The sequence below is a fragment of the Anastrepha obliqua genome, chromosome 1 (assembly GCF_027943255.1).
Source record: "Anastrepha obliqua isolate idAnaObli1 chromosome 1, idAnaObli1_1.0, whole genome shotgun sequence".
Classification (NCBI taxonomy): Eukaryota; Metazoa; Arthropoda; class Insecta; order Diptera; family Tephritidae; genus Anastrepha; species Anastrepha obliqua.
In genome coordinates, this window is record NC_072892.1 from 77,722,596 (window position 1) to 77,741,287 (window position 18,692).

Below are 18,692 nucleotides of genomic sequence, written 5' to 3' on the forward strand. Positions count from 1 at the left end.
ATGGAGCATAGGGGGAACACCCGGCAGACCTGAGTTAGAAATTTTCACAATGCACAAGTGCACTCGTATAACGAGAGGACAGGCGGTAGACATGGCATATGTATTTGTGAGGTTGAGAGTATCCTGTGTGTTGTGCATTTGGCCGTGCACATATATGAACACGTACGTGATCGAATCAGCCACTAACATGTACGAGTATGTCAGCACACGTATGTATGATTACATTTCTAGTGGCGGTTGTTGGGAGCTCAGTAACTATCAGCGGCTATGAATTTCCTGGCTATGTTGCTCCCGTTTACTTTTGCTCGCATTTCGAGTGCGCCGTATGAGCAGCACTGTGTCGTTGTGGCGACGCTGGCGTAGTTTCAGAATGTGCTTGCCAACCGTGGCCAGACGCATACGCTCCGCAAAAGTAGTGAAGTGAGTGTGTTGAGGCGCGAGAAGTGTGAGCGATGAGAAGTGGCATCGTACTGCGCGGAGGAATGTCGCAGCAGACAGTTTTTGATTCGATTGTGTGTTGCGTGTGTTGACAAAAGAATCTCTGTTTTCAGTGTAGATTTGTACTCCGTATCGCACAGTACGAGGCACACGCTTGACGCGGCACTTATAGCGTGCAATGTAGCGCAACACAACGCAACCAAAGACTTCGAAATTAAGCGTAATGTTAAAAATTGTGTTAAAAAATAATTGTTTCAAATAACTTCAATAAAGGGGGCGAAGTTCTGCTAGTAAGGTTTACTTGCATTGTGATTTTTAGAGTGCCATGTACGCAGAATTGTCAATGAGCCTACCAATCACACGTACGGGCTGAAAACCTGTCAGTTCGAAATTATGGTATCGTACTGTCAAGAGAAAGTAAAAATGGAAATTAGAATGAATATTACCTCAGAAATCATGCTGATAGGAAAATTTTAATCCACCAAGCAAGCTATTAAGTGTATTTTATATTAAATTGAAGGGCAAAGACAACTCATATGCAAGTTTACTCCAATCAAAAAATGATAGTGTGGTTCATAAGAAACTGCACGTTTAACCCAACACCAGTGCAAATGTATGAAAATATGTGTAGCAGTGTTTTAACAAAATTCGGTATTTTTGGTGTAGAAAGTAAAAGTTTTATTTTTAAATAAATAAGTATTTGAAATTTAGAAATATACAATTTCTTATTCGAGTATCCGAGAAACTAAACAAAACGCTTTTTCTTTCCAAAAAACAAAAAAAAAAAATTGGTGCCACCTACAATTACAACCAACCTGCATCTTATGTCTGTGCCACATCTTTTTTAAAAACTTACGCGCTCCGCATTAAACACCATAAACACGCCGAAAATCATCATCAAAACGACATCAAACTGGACTCGGCGATAAAATACAAAAACAAAAAAATATTTAAAATTTGTGTTTGTTTTGGTCGTAAAATGGATTTTATTATCGACACCGGGTACAATAACAACATACACGGACATAAACGCCGCTTGAACACATTTTCTGTCAATAACATTAATCTACAACAAATACAAAACCAAAAAAAATTAAATAATTGCGATAATAAATAAAATACAAAATCACGCACCTTAAACTGCTTCGTGGCTTTTGTCGCAACCTGTGAATTTACCACTTTTTTGTCGCAAACCATAAACTCACGCGCTGGGACTGTTTGTACGTATATTCATGTGCCATTTTATGGGCATCGTACCGGAATACCCCTCATAAAAATATTTGCTACATTTCAAAACGAACAAAAAAATCATCAACGACTACGACAACTCATTGGTTACGATCATAAAATGACGTCAAAATGCTAAACTGTCGCTTGTTAACTATTTTTGATTTATGTAAATGGTAAAAATCGAAATGAAAACAAACCATAAAAAATATGAATACAAACTATTCAACTCATCTACATGAAAACAAATAATCTAATTTGATGAAAAATCAATCCAAATCAATCCTGTTTGCAAATAAAATTTTTTTAATAAATTATTAAATTTGTAATTGAAATAAATTGTGACATAAATTGATTTATCTTACCATTGGATAATTCATTTTGTATTTTCAAAATAAAAATAAATTAAACCTGAACTTCAAATAAATAAAAACAAAAATTTACTGCGATTGATTCGTAATAATAATCGGAAATTTCCAAACAATTTGATGAAATGGAATGACAATTGAATTTTTACAATAAACATTCTCAAACATTTGTGCTAACATCAACACAATATGCTTTAACCAAATACGTGGGCGATGAAACGAATATATGCCCTTGTCCACCCGTTCGCCTGCACGAATCGCACACTCGCACCTCTATCGAATAATTCTACCACCACAATCACCGTGCGCTCTTTGATTACTCTCTTCGTCGAATCATTGTATACGTGTGTGTGTATGTGTCTGCATGCGACGGAAAAAATATAAATCAAATATGTGCTCTCTAACTTAATGAATAACAACTCAATCTCTCTCGTTACGTGTTCTGTGCTCTTTGGCTCCGGTTGCCGGTTTTTTGCTATCTCTATATTTGGATAAAAAAATAAAAACACTTTATCTAACGGATCGCGAAAAAATTCATTGGAAACCGGCTCAAATCGTAACTGTCAATCGGGCTTACGATTCTTTTGTATTATTCTGAACTTGTACTTGCCGAATCGCATCGCCTCGCAATCTTGCGTTCGCGCTGTTTCCATTATAATCATCTCGCAAACGACCTCTTAAAATACTCGGCATTGCTTTCGTTTGAACCGCGTTCAAAATAACGGTAATTATTCCACCCCTCCCCCAAACCCCAACCATCCCGCTGGCGTGCGCTCTTTACGACCCCCACGATGTCTCGGCAGTCGGGTCGCACGCCACTGCCGGGGCTTGGTGGGGGCCACATCATCACGCTCCACATCCAACCGCTACTGCTTCGGCCACCGTGTCCGCCGCCTCGATCATCAACCAACAACCCGCCGCCAACACCATCAATCAATTGCATCATCACCCGCATCACCACCACCACCACCACCATCCGCACCTGCAACACCATCATCATCATCTGCAACACACCGTGCCGACTGTGTCGGGAAATTCAACCTCCCTCATACCAACGGCCGCTGTGCTCCCACAACAACAACAACAAACGACGCCGACGTCACATTCCACACCCACGCATGCGGTTATGTATGAAGATCCCCCTCCAGTGCCAATTGTTTCCGCACAACAACAACAACAACAGCAACAGCAACAACCCCTTCACCTGCCCCCTCAGCAGCAGCAACAGCAACAACTCGCTACTACACCAGTTGGTAGTGGACATAGTCCCTCCCAAACACCTTCGGGCGTACCCTCACAAGCGCAGCAACATCTCACATCACCTCATCAGCAACAACAACAGCAGCAGCAGCAAACGAATAGTGTGCCTCCTGGTGCGTCAACAAGCCTCCAGCAGCAGCAACAACAACAACAACAACAGCAGCAACAACAACAAAACACAGCAGTGGCGTCGGGCCAAACTCAGATTGTTGCGCCGTCGACGGCGAGTGTTTCCCCCTCCAGTGTTAGTTCCCAACCTCCAGGTAAGTTACAAGACAGTGCCAATACATAAATACTCGTATGTAGTTAGAAAGTAATTTTTCGTATAGGTGTATCTAAGACGATAGTTAAATGGGAAATATAATTATAATGGGAATTGTGTGTTAAACTTTCAGTGTTTACTCGTTAGAAAATTATTTATAGAAAACTATGCTGTCATAGGTTATCAGTGGATTCCGCAGCCTTACATTAAGCAGAGTAGATATGTATAATTTGTAGTAAGCCGGGAATGGCATGTGTGTAGGTGGGAATAATAATAATTATTATCATTATGAGGAAATTTAGCATTGCTACCTATAAGATCTATTTTGCCCCCATCATGGATTCGAAGTATTTCTCTGAGCCCAACTTTCTCAATAAATTTTAGTATTTGTACTGTTTTATTGAGATTTATTTCCTCCTCTGATAACATTGCTTTACCCAGGAGTTTGTTCCGTTATGCATCAGTGCTGAGTACGATACCATAACTTGTTTGGTTGAAGAGTCTTACGTACCATTGGAGTATATTCCCACGTTAGTAAGATGATAATTCACTCTAAAATGCACTGTTAAGATTTCTATGATGATTCTATAATTATTTTTTATTTAATTCCATATAATCTTTAAATGGTTTAGCTTAATGACACTTGTCAGTTATTGTAATTACGATAAAACCGGTAGATTGTCCCAGCCTGATCTCCTTTGTCTCTCCTCTACTTTGCAAAGAAGAGAGAAAAGTTACCTTTCCTGGTTAATTTATCTACCATTTCGTTACCAGTAATTACTATGTGCCGTGGAGCCTATAAGATATTCAGCTTATCAAGACATTCCAGCCCCAATTGTGTTATAACCAGGAAAGAGTTACCAGCCTTGATTGCCGTCTGGCTGTTTTTTTTTAGAATCGCTATGCTTCTGTTGTTATAGTTACCTCAAGGATAAATTATGAATTAAGGTAACCATTTTAAATATTTGTATCAGAAGATTAGGAGAAATCGAAAGCTTAAAAGCATTACCCCGCTTTTTATAAAATTTTTGCGACATTTGGTTTTGATACTAAAATGTGTGCCCTACTATAGCTGTTTTCAATAAACTAAAAATATATATCTGCATAACATTTATTAACTACATTTAATAGTTATTTGATCTTATTGTTAATTAAATACATTTTCATAAACTATTTATTTTAATTAGCTCCCGTCAGACTCTAATTATATTGTTTACCTTATATTTATCAATTAAGTATATAAGTATGTATGTTGTCTATGGTGTCTATCTGACATCAAAACCGAGTGGGTTTGTGCCTGAACACTATTTCGGTGAGCTCCGGCGTTCGAGGTCTACTGTGGGCATGCAATATAAAATGAAGAAAATGTGTTTCTAATTGCAACTACCCGAGTGCATTTCTTCCAATAAAACGCCTATCATAAAAACCTTATACCGTTCGGATGTAGTTCCTTCGTTTGTAGGACAATATCAATATCAATAATAAGCAGAATAAATTCGAAATTGTTAAAAGAGTCTCACATTTTCAGGACAATTGGTTTATAATGCTAATAACATTAAAGGGCATACAAGCCTGATGGGTGTTTACCACCACGTTGAAAGCTTAGGAAAATTTTTTGTATAATATTGTTTCGAAATGCCAATCCAATGCCAATTTGCTCTTAGAAGATAGCGTAGAACTCATTTTCTTCGTCTTAATTAAAAAATATTCCTCAAAGCCATGTAGAACTTTTAGAAAACGAGTTATCAAAATAAGATACAGATCTAATATAAATATGTACACATATTTTTATACCAAGCAACCGCTTATAAGATTATTAAGTAAATCATATTTTCAAAATTCCAAAGTGGGCCACCATATTGCAGAGTTTCTAAACTTTGTACGAAATGTGCACAACTCTGAATAACAAAATCATTTTTGCATAACGATGAACAAGTTTGTTTGCCCCTTATATACTGCTTAAACCATGGAACAAAGCCAAAGACTTCTTTAGTAGCAGTTAGCGCAATATCTTTACTTTTTCGATTTCTCCTTTGAGACCTGTAACCGATAATCTCGACCTCGACATATACCTAGTTTAGTTTATAGCGTTCTGGCTTCCGGAATTGCTCAAACATGCTCTACATATATCCAACATGTGAAGATATCCCGCATGCCCATTCATCTAACACCTCCGTCCCTTTAGTCTCGCCTGGTCAAAACAGCATATTTCCTAGGCCGAACGTTAAATGCGGCGGACGACAAGTGAGGTAGACGACAGAGATTTGATACTCTAAGCAAAGTATTGTAAACTGCTACAATAACAACCAAAATCTCGATATAAGTTGACGATTGTAATATTAACAGTTTCTTGGCCGGGTAAAGATTTCTCCTTCTTTAAAAGTATATACCTCGATTTCTGTAAAGTTAAAATTTTCAGAAAATGTACGGAGAGTGAAAAGAAATCACACTTTTTCCGACTTAATATATGTACATATGTACACATCAAGTTATTGGCGAGACTTGTGCATAATTGAGCAGATCTCTATGAACAGTTTTTCTCTAGAATTTTAATTGACCCTCACTTATGTGTAAAAAATTTCTCGCTTCGTGAGCTGCGGTTTTATATTGCTTTCGAAAAATAATTGGTTTCATGAAAAGCTTTTCCCGAGGCAGGTATACTTTCGGCACTTTTCCATTGCCTGTCGAGACATTAATGTGCGATAACATTGTAAACATTTTTTATAGTGGCAACAATTTTTTCCGAATTTCAGATATGTCTCTGTTAGCACCTCTGCATATTCCCGCGATCCGGCCTGGCTTCGAAGCCGATGCAACTGCAGCAGTCAAACGGCATCCTCATCCATGGGCATATGATGGTGATGGTTTCAGCTCGGCGCAGTACCATGCTTCGCAATACTTTCTAGACAGAGATCGAAAACCAGTTTTCTATGGCTATCCCGAAACGCAATATCAGGTGATTTAATAACTCAGAAGTCTTCTTAATGCAAAAATGTGACGCGCTTGTTAACTTTGAACAGGCAACTCACTCTCATTACTAAAATTTAATCTAAAATTGTATTTCTTTGTTACAGCCGTATTGGAATTACCGTGAACAACCCACACCTACTGCAGCCGCTTACATGAGCGCCAGTGACGAGCGACATGCTGCTGCAGCTGCCGCCCGCCAATCCGTGGAGGGCACCTCGCAGTCAAGTTACGAAACGCCAACATATTCTTCCCCCAGTGGGTTACGAGGATACCCAAGTGAGGCCTATTCAAGTTCAGGTAATGCATTACCGGAAACTTTCTCAAAAGTTCTTTATTTAAAATTAAATAGGAAATAATCATGTAATTGAATATATGCGACACATTACAGGTTACATACACAACTTCAAAAAAGCACTGCAGTAAATTAACGGGTGGCTATTTCTTCACAATCCTTAATTAAACAGTAACATAAATTAATTTTGGTGTTATATACTTGAAATAAGAAATTAGAAGACTTTGAATACATTTTTTTTTTATTGAAATCAATATTTGTTATTTTGAGTTGGATAGAATTTTTCATAAAGTCATCATAAGGATAGTCTCGGAATAAGTATGATTCCTTAAATTTGTAATTATTTTTTTTTCAACTGATGGTGCGGCAGTAGGGGGTATGTTTATTGACCGAAACACCTGACAACTTTCTTCAGGTGTTCCCATTTCAAAGACTTGTAGTTGTATATCAAGCTTATTGCAAATATTTCTAAGTTAGTGCGTATATCCAGTTTAGACTTTAAATATGTAATGGGTTCTATGATTTTATTTATAGGTGGTACTGCTGGCATTCCTGTTGGCACCGTTGGACCTTGTACGCCCAATAATGCGCTACATGAATGGACTGGCCAAGTTTCTGTAAGAAAAAAGCGCAAGCCCTACTCCAAATTCCAAACCCTTGAATTGGAGAAGGAGTTCCTCTACAATGCGTACGTTTCCAAACAAAAACGTTGGGAGTTGGCAAGAAACTTGAATCTTACCGAACGACAGGTAAGAGTGTAAAACAGCTTTCCATTTTATTTAGTTATATTTGAATTTTCACAATTTCGCAACTCATTTCGCAGGTAAAGATTTGGTTCCAGAACCGTCGTATGAAAAATAAAAAGAATTCGCAACGCCAAGCCGCCCAGCAGAGCAACAACAGTAGTGCGAACAGCAATCATAATCACGCGCAGTCTACGCAACAACACCATAATACTCATCATATGAATTTGGGCCTGAGCATGGGGCATCATACCACCAAAATGCACCAGTGACCTTTGGACAACAGCAGTGCTAGCGCAATGGGGTTCGCCACCTACTAGTATTTGGCGAATATCAAGACCGAAATGCAGTCGGAATTTCAGTAGTCTTCGGTATATCCATCCGCGTAAATTAACTCAAAATAGTTTCACCTATATGGGTAGTTTGACACAACTCAACTCAACTCAACTCATTCAGTCAGTATGAAAATAGATAAATGAATGGACACCTACATACACACGACTCAGAATAAAGTGGAGTTAACATCATGGAAATAAGTTACATATATTCTTTAAGAATTTTGCGCCCAAAATATTATTATTTCTTGTTATATGTATAAGTTAAATTATTGTACTATGCCTAAAGTTATATGTGTAGCAAATTTAAAAGATTTATTATAATTTGTTCTATTCGTTAGTCAAACTTCTGGAATCGCCATGGCCGAGCGGGCTCAGAATTCAATGGTTAAAATGGGTATAAAATATCAAATGCTACCAAAAGTATTTGCATAAAATCCAATCTGCTGCTCGGTTATGTCATAAAACTGTACGTGTAAGTGCTCTATTGGTAGGACAACATCAAGACGCACACTTAAATATTTATAAATAGTTGAAGTCCTGGCCAATTATGTTTTCTTGATTTAGCCTAAATTTTGTCACAAATAAAATTTAAATAGTATATTTGTTCTATAGGGTACCCAAATGTAAAATAAATATGTTGTGTTTTTTCAGTGTAATTTCAGAACTCCGGGGTGTTGCAATTAATTTCTAGTTTTTCTAAATAGTCATCAATCTATATTTAATCAAAGAAGTAAACAATTTCTGTGACACAACTTTAAAAGTTTTAAATAATCCATATTTTTGGACGATTTCGGAGCACAAGAAATTGAGAAGTTTTAGTTGTAGTATAAAAAGGACTCCAAAAGTTTAAAAATGCTTATAATGTTTGCACTACTTTTGAACAACAAATAAATTAATATTTCAAACAATTTATATCCTCACAAATACCATATACAAGTATATTGCAAGGCGCGAAACTGGATTCCTTCTTCCCGCATTAAAGTCTAGAAATATGCAATTTATTAAGGCACACACAAGGCACTGCTGCAGTCAAAGGAATATTTGAGATAAACTAAAACAATATAAATAACATTTACGTATTTTAATTAAAATCTAAATTATATTTAACGTATTAAGTAAGTAATTTAAAACCAATATGAAACTGTAGCAAAGTAGACGGTTATTAAAAAAGTATATACATATATAAACAATTTCTCAAAGTCTCATGAAAAATGATATAATAAATAAGTAAAAATTTAATGGAATCTACAATTATTTTTAAGAAAAGTAAACACTAACTACAAATAAATATCTTTAACTAATAACATAAAACAGGCAATTCTTAAGCAAAATTGTATGTCCAATTAAATTACTGAAAAATAAGAAAACACAAATTGTCTAAATTTAGTAGTCTCGTAGAGTTAAGCTTCCGCTGCACACATAGCCAAACACATTTAAACAAACGCATATTTGCACACATATAGATATACAATTTAAACCCAATAATAACATACGATCGTAGTCATCCATACTTGCAAAAAATAAATGTGTACATTCAATAATTTATTGTAATATCGTTAGCGTTAATGAAAAAGAAAAATTAATAATAATCTTAATACCCACAAAAGCTGTATTTGTAATGCTAATTGTATTTGCATAATATTTGTCACAATGCATGTGTTACTATTTGGTGTATTATATGTAGTAATTGTATTTGGCATTTGAGATAAGTTCCTGTAAATACAGAAAACATATGTATTTAAAAATCATAAAGACAAATATTAAAGAAATATCTGAGCAAAATCGATTTTAAATAAAATGCGTGTCAGCAAGATAGCGTTTAGTGATTTTGTCTTTCATTAGCGAATAGTGTTCTACGGCGTCCAGGCTTTCACATAAATGTACACCTCCGTTGCACGGGTGGCCGGCATGTCCCACTTCATCCTTAAGGCCGCTCCTAACTTGCCTTGCGGAATTTTGAGCATTCAAATTACATTACACAATAATTACAGAACAAACAAAAGCAAACAAACAAAAACATATTTGCATGCGTATTGGTTGAGCTGATTTCCCGCGAATAGAGTACAGAATTTTTAACTTATATTGCGATTATTTTAAAACCCAAAAGGATATATGCGCTTTAACCCTCGTTATAATTTGTTGAAAGAAATGGACTATTTTACAGCTCGCTTCAAACATGGGCATACAGATTATTTGTTTATTGCTAGAAACAGTTATCAGAAAAGTCACAAAAGCTTAGATAATTAAATTCCAAATAAAATGTATGATGACTAAATATTACATAAAGCAAAATTATAGTGTAAGTTTTATGTGTGCATGTCATAAAAAAGAGAAATAACATACACCTATGAATGTACTACCAACTATTGTATTTGCATAACTATCAACTTACAGTTCCACCTACCAAAATGTAGTCAAGTAAATATGGCTTACCAGTAAGTTAAGAAAAGGAAAAATATCTATTAATAAAAAATAGAAACGCACATATTCAACCTTAAGCAAGTATACATACATACATATATTCATATAATATGTACATTGTTGAGCAGCTACGTGTATTACTTGCTTAGTATGTTTGTGGTTTAAATTACAATGGTGAAAATGTAATACCTTTTGATCATTCGTTTTTGTTACTGTTTTCAATTTTTACTTGATTAGTTTTTGATTGTTTAAATAATTTTTGTATGACTTCCTGCTATGGGTTTATTATTATGACTATAAATAAGATGTAGTACATATGTATGCACAAATTAAGTGAATCGAATTGTATATACATAATTGCCTCCATAATTTTTGTATTATTTCTTGTTTAAGCTGATTTAGGCAGTTAAAGTTCGGTTATATTTGCGACAACTGTAATTTTTATAGTGAATTTAGTAGTTAGAATGGTTTAGTTGCTCCTCTCTATGATATTTAATAAATAATTTTACTCGCTATGTTTTTCTAAGTGACCGTTATTGTGAAAAATCATAACATAAATAATAAATAATAATAAATTAATTGAAAATTTGAATAGTTTGTTGCTGTTTTTGGCCATTTCTTTATAAGATGGATTAATTAATTTCCAATATTTATTCTGGTTTCATTTCAAAATTATATGCCGTTATCCTTCTTTTTAGATCCAAAATGCTAAGCATTACAATCTACAAATAAAAATATATCTATATTTCCAAAAACTCCATATCAATTATGTTGCCCAAATTAAATATATTTGGTAAGTACTTATTTGCGTTACTCGTATTTTCTTCTGCTGTTCTCGGAAATCCTAGTAACCTCTCTCTACATACATATTATATACTGTATAAAGCATATGTCTTACTTATTTACATATTTTCATCTGCAACATAATTAGAACCGAACTGTATACATTTATTGCCAATAAATCAAGAATTTGCAGTCCTGTTTCTCGATCCAAACATAGATAAATGTAATATTAAATGAAATATCCTACATACGTAGATATAACCTCTCGTTATCGAATTTACAATACATGCATATACACACAATAATCACAAAATAATAGCAGCTAATAAATATAATATTTGATATATTATATATTAGACTTCCTAATAAAAATGAATAATATGTAAAGCCAAACTTAAGGAGCAAACCTCGTACATAAACGCTCGCGAAAATTTATATACATATGCACATACACATGTGCCGCAAAATAAGCGATCATAATTAGTGATCAGAAGGCCCGTAACAAATGCAGTAATTTATTTAGAATTATCTACGTAAATTAACTTTTAAGGAGGAAAGTATGTCGTGATTTGTTTCTCAAACAAGAGGAGACACGAAACATATTTAGCTGTCGTAGAGAGTACCGAGTAAACCATGCAATTAAACGCACTCGCTTGTATTTTAAATATGTAAACTTACATACATACGTGCTATTAGCCATTGTGTGACTGCAATATAGATAAAAAATGAGCCTGCAAAAATCAAAGAAAAATAATGTTTTCATTCAACATTCACTGCTGCACTGTCAAGGCATAAAATCATTTGTATTTGAATTTTATTTGTATATATGTAATATCTAGCAATGAATTGGTTATTTGTATGGATTGATGTATATGTGAATTTAAATTAAGATTAAGATAAGATTTCGACTTGAGATTAAATAAAAAATATACATAAATATTGGTAGTATGAATATATACACAAATATATAAAACTAATTATCGTTCAATCGGTCTTACTAAAAAACCTGAAAAAAGTATAAAGTTATGGTAAAACATAATGCTTTGTACAGCGTTCAATTCAAGGTTTTCGATGAAGTAATTAGGAGATCCCACACCGATACCGCTTCAGCCCCTATGTTAATATCATGCCGTTGTATCATTTCGTTATATGAACATTTTATATGGGAGAATAATTGAAACTCAAATTAGCCAAGATTAATTGTTTATGTTTCAATAAGGAAATAAACTACGAAAATTACTTTTAATTATTTCATGAACATTATAAATTTTCATTAATTTTCATAGAGAGCAACCAGCCCACACGGATATCTCAAAAAATCTAATTTTTATGGACAAATTGCCATGAATCAACTCTGATCAGAGCGTACAAATCCTAGTGAAGGCATATATGCATACTATTTATATATGATGCTTTCCATTTCAATTCAACCGGGCTATTCGGGTCACGTTCTTCGATTTCGATGTAACTTAAATATGTTGCACTCTGGTCAAAATAATGAGAAACAGTTGCAAAAAAGTAGTTGAAAATGTTTTATTTTGCAAGAAACAAAAAGTGCGAAACAGAGTTTTTACTCAAAAATTCATTACTCAATAACAACTCATTTTAGCTACTAGGCATTCAGCTCAATTAAAGTTTGAGATGTCCTTTTGATTTGGAAAAAGTGATAAAAAAAAATACACTTTTTGAAATATTGAATTTCGAAAAAATTTCAATTTTTTTTCTTTTTTGCTAAATAAAAAATTTTCAACCACTTTTTTGCAATTGTTTCTTCATGAAGTCGCTCGTGTAAGTAATTACGATCATTTTGAACTAAGTTATCGGCATTTAAAAAATTTTTTTTCTTATAATTATAATTAAAAAAAATCGAGTTTGAGCCGAAAAACAAAATTGCCGATAACTCTTGACTTTTCGGGAGAACAAAAAAATACATGTCTCATTATTTTGACCAGAGAGCAACATATTTAAGTTACATCGAAATCGAAGAACGTGACCCGAATAGCCCGGTTGAATTGAAATGGAAAGCATCATATACATATACTCGTATAGGGTGGGCCATGTAAAATTTGCTTTTTGAATCGACTATAAAAAAAAACTGATCAATATTTTTTTAAACTTTGTTTTTATTTGGAAGATTGAACATTGTCATTTACGAATTAAAAATAATATCGTTCAAATGACTGACACGACTGGCTTTACAGTAGGCCATTCGATCAACCCAATTTTAAGCACATTTTCGATTGTTTGGGCTCCAATTTCATGAATGGCAACTTCGATTTCGTGTTTTAAAGCATCAATCGTTCGCATAGCATTTGTCCTTAACGGCTCCCCACAAAAAATAGTCCAACGGGCTTAAATCACAGCTCCGAGGTGGCCAATTGATATCGGAATTTCGGCTGATTAGTCGGTTTTCAAAAACGGTAGCCAAAAGTTCGAGTGTAACTTTTGCAGTGTGACAAGTTGCACCGTCCTGTTGAAACAAAATGTCGTCCATGTCATCCTCTTCAATTTTTGGAAAAAAATACTCGTTGAGCATGTCACGGTAACGCTCGCCAGTTACTGTAACCCCGGAAGAAGAAGAAGACTCACCACTTTGGAAATAGGTTTTCAATATTTCCCAATTTTGTTCAAGCGTATAGCGTCCCATTTCGTAAATGTCAAACCTTTAAGTAAATTATCAACACATTTGACATGTCATTTGTGTTACCATTCTCAAAAAAATAGGTGGTTCAAAAAGCAAACGCTATATGGCCCACCCTGTATACGTACAAGGTGGTGAAAAATTAATTACCCCATAGGATGTTTATAATTTTGTGCTGAACAGCTGCAGTATAACAGACAAGCAATGGATCGCGTGAAGTTGAAAATAAAGATGTCCGTCACTTAAAATTATTAGTTTTCATTTATTAAAAATGTTATTAAAAAACATATATCGGATAATAAATTTATCGTCGCCTTGCTTAAGGCTGAGTAAAGAGACAAATCAGAAGATTTTATATTTATTTAATATTTGGATGTGGAATGTTAATGGTTGAACCGACGTGAGCTGGAGCTCTGAAGTGTATGTTACAGATCAGACCAATAGCAAGGCACACTAATTGCCTAATTGTAATACTATAGATAGAGGCAGAATACTCTTTGTATTTTCTGGTCAATCTATATATTAGTATTAATTTCAAAAAACAGGGAAAATGCCGAAGACCACCGTGATAGTAAATCTCGCTTCGAAAAAAACGTGGGAAAATAGAGCATTAGTCAGCAATATTTCATACAAATTTAGAGGCATGCCGTACTGGATGGTGACGTACTGGGGTCAACGTCACACATATTCTACCTTTGCAGATGATTCATAAGTCATGGCAAATGAATAAAGCACTGAAAACGCTGGCCGAACGCGAACTTCTCGTTAAATAATGTCGTCATGGAGGGCATCGAATATTATTAACGGAATTGCAAGCAGGCCAAAAAAGTACATACATACACATGTACAGGGTTGGCCATATTAAACTGACCCATGTGATTATTAAAAAAATATGGAAAAAGAAACATTTTTTTGTGTTTCATTGTGAAAAACATTTAATTTAGTTCAAGGAGATTCGTTTACATCACTTTTTGAATATGATATCGCGCAAGTGGTCGCCCTTAGCTCGTATAGCGTAATGTGCCCGTTTTTCGGCGTTTTCCATAGTTTTGGCCAGCGTCTCGGCCGATATGGCGGCTATTTCCCGTCGGATATTGGCCTTAAGTGCGCCTAGTGTCTTTGGCTTGTTGACGTAAACCTTAGATTTCAAATTACAGTAAAAAGTTATAGGGTTACTCAATGGGTCAGTTTAATATGGCCAACCCTGTATGTATAAGTACATATTTCAGTAAGCACTTGGCTCGCAATTGTATATTACACAGAAAAATAATGCTGTTTAGCTTAGGCGATTATATGTACGTAATTAGTTTGGAGTGTTTATGATTTTCCGTTCGTGTGTAATTATTGATTTAAATTTTTTTTCATACTCGATTTTCTAAACAAAACACAGCCTTGAATAAAGTTTAGTAGTTGAAAAATCATTCATAAGCATTCTCCAGAAATGTTCGGGGACTGCTCGAGTGATATAAATGTAGGTCATTCCGGTATCGTAGAAACTACTTCTGTGGGAACTTATCGTTCCGCATTGCTCTCTAAGAGCAGAGCGAGCGTAAAACTAATCATTAGCCATAGAAACGGATTTGGGTGAAGAACTTACATATCTGCTATGCTTAATCGTAGGGCATTATTAATTTTGAAAGCGCTTACGGGTATCCTGTTGACAATTATGAAGAAATAACGAATTGCAGTGCTTACTTTGTTTTAGATAAACATACTTTAATTTAAATTTTCGATAAGAATTAATCATAGTCAATTATTATTTTAAATAAATTAACTTATTATTATTATAACAATGTAGACGACTGTAGTTTTCACGGTTTTTCATACATCAATTTGGAATGCTACTGTCTCCAATGCTATCAAATTCTGTGCATTTAGTTTCATCTCAGCCAATCAGAAGTGCTTAAGTTCGAAACTCGGATCACGAAACACCAATTGATAGAAAAAATACTTTCTATTAGAGGTCACCCCTCGGCAAACAATAGAAAACCTACGAGTGCATTTCAGCCATGAAAAAGCTCCTAAAAAATATATCTGCTGTTCAGAATCGACGCAAGACTGTAGTGCCCTCCATATGGCGCAAGAGTAGTCACATGTGGAAAAAGAGTATTTATGGTCCGATTTGGCTCATATTGGTATATTATGATAGGTATACAGTAAAAACATTTTTCACGTTAAATTTGTGTTTTGTTATTTGACTATTTATTTTAAAAAACTGTTAGCATAAAATTATAAACTTCTGTTACAGCGATAGCGCTACCGTTCTTTATGTTTTACTTATGTTGGTATTTTTCCATTAGGTGAAGTAAACTGTTCTGAATGTTTTCTACTAGATGTCTTTAATGATCCATATCTCACGATATTTACATTCCACCGAGTCCTTGTCGACCGAATTGATACAAACGCCACGGCTCTGAAGAGGAAGTCCTCCTTTGCGTTGGAAAGGACTGGCGCACTTTTTTAAACCTGGCCAAAATCGCGTAAGCGGTTATAGCGTCAATTAAGAATAAGAAGAGTCCTTGTCTAGGTCACTGTGAATACACAAGTGGTTTCTAAAATAAAGGTATAAAAGGCATAAAGGTACACACCATACATATTATACATTATTCAGTATTATCACGACCGAGGAAAAAGTCGGAGCGGGAGGCCACAACCATTTGTTCTCTTTATGGAGCCAATGTAACAGAAAAGCGGTGATAAGAACGATTTCCTTCGGGTAGGGCATAAATCATGTTGATTAAATCATTGAGTCCGAACGTCATCTGCTCAGGAATTGAGCCATTTCGGAACCATTTGCATAAAATTAATTATAACTATGTTAATTTTACGCAAAAAAGTTGAGACCTAAAATACCCTAATTAGTTACTTCATATTTCAAGCTATTTAGTCTCAGGACCGAGCATATTTTCATGTACACAGTTGCTCAAACCTTTTCTAAACAATTGTAATATATTAAAATCAAATAAAATTTATTTTCTCAGAAAATTCAGAAATTTCAGAAATTTTGGTGTAAGTGTATTATATTATATAACAAATATTTATAGAATTACATAAAAAATTGAAGATATACAGTGACTGTTCATAATTAATTATGAAATTATTTTTCGCCATAGGCGAATATATTTGCGCGTGACTGTCATTCGGTAGTGCCCAGGTCGAAACCTCTAGCATGAAACCCCAAACGATAGAGAAAGAGTCTTCTATTAGCAGTTGCAGACAATTGCACATCTCCGAGTGAATTTGCCCTATGAAAAGCTCCTCATAAAGAATCATCTGTCATTCGGTAGTGGCTTAAACTGCAGCTCTCTCCATTTGCGAAAAAACAGCAAGAAGCACCATACAAATTGGATATACGCGCTAATTATAAATATTCACAAGGTATGTATTGTATATGAACGAGAATTATTTATTGAAAATTCGCCTTTAAAAAATAATTTCTTATGAATGAATATCATCATCATAAATTTCTAGAGTTCCAGTGTGGCACATAGGGCCACAACGAATTATTTTCCATTCCAGCTAAGCTGCATGACGCGGGTTTCTGACTCCACCAGTCGTCTCCAGGTATTCGGTGGTCTTCCACGCCTCAGGCTTCTTTGGGGAAGCGAGCATAGAGAAAGAATAATTTTGGAAAATGAGTGCCTTTGAGTTTTACATAAACACAACTAGTATACGAGTGTATGTTCTGGGTATCTCGCTGATATAAATATGTAAGTATTAGAGGATGTAGAGTTTTATGTCCAAAAGGAAGAGATAGTTAAATTACCATACTTACGGCTGCCCATAGGGACTGTGATGATGGCATTAAACTGAATAAGGACTACCAGCAGTTTTTAATTGATGACACTGCAAATCAACACCAAACGAAGAACCCGGAGCAAGGACACGGGTAGCAGCATAAATTTGTATCCTGCAGTACAGCCTTTAGAATTTCCCTCAATTAAATAGAGGAGAAAATTTACTGATAGTGTTCGCTCGAACAAATTAATATGTTAACGCTAATGAGCCTATTTGTTTAAATTATGAACCATGTTATAGGACACCAACAATGAAGGCCTGCTAGCCGACTGTTGATGAAAAGGCAAAAATTAGGTGATTTACATGCTTACGAACAAGATGGAAAGTAGGAGAAGGCGACCAACAACATTTGTGTACCCAATACTCTATCGAATATAACGGCAACGCGTTGATTAACTCATGGAAATGGTCGAGTCTGTCCGGCATCTGCGCAATCATTGTATGGCACAGGTAGTGAAAATTGATCTATTCATTTTGTTACCGCATTAAGGTGAATAAACATTGAGAACTTTATACTTCATTTGATATTTGATATCACAAATTGGTAAGTTTTGTATTAATAATCATTGACCCTAAGCCAATTTTCAGAAATTCCAGGAAGGCCAACTGGGAGTTCTTCCCTCGAGTCTTCCAATTTTGAATACGCAAGAGCTTGAAACTGAAGCTCAACAGATTCGTTGAGATGTGGTTGCCCCAAGAAAAATGAACACGCCATGCAATATTTTCTGGTGTAACAAGATACTTCCACAACTACGCATGGCATCCATGCTTGAGGATAGTTCAATAGAGCACTCGCTACGGATGATTGGAGGTTATATAAACTTACTTTGACTTCCTACAAGAAAAAAGTTGAGAATATCTAAGAGAATTACCTGGAGGAAACAATGCAACCTCCAAAACAGGATAAAATCATAGTAAGACCGTTCGCTAAATTTTTCGGTCGTGAATTTTGGAAAAAAATGAAGAAAATGGAAAGAAAGAGAAGCAAAATTGGAGAAAAGAGTTAAATTGCAATCACTTTCACCATGTAGAGGCAAAACAATTATATACGCCTTAGCTTTTTGTATTTGCCCTATTTATCAGACCCTTAATTGTGTCAGGAATAAAATTCCACAGCTTCACAGCATTAACGAAAATCAGCATTGCTAATT

General features: G+C 35.0%; 1 protein-coding gene across 1 annotated transcript; it reads left to right on the forward strand.

The window, feature by feature from the left end:
* Positions 1–2,739: 2,739 nt before the first annotated feature.
* On the forward strand, positions 2,740–10,848 carry LOC129246074 (homeobox protein abdominal-B; the record flags this gene model as incomplete). The annotated part of the gene is made up of 5 exons (XM_054884606.1): positions 2,740–3,556; positions 6,309–6,511; positions 6,630–6,822; positions 7,352–7,566; positions 7,641–10,848. Coding segments are annotated over 5 exons (1,620 nt in total), but the record flags the coding sequence as incomplete, so codon positions are not given.
* Positions 10,849–18,692: the final 7,844 nt, after the last annotated feature.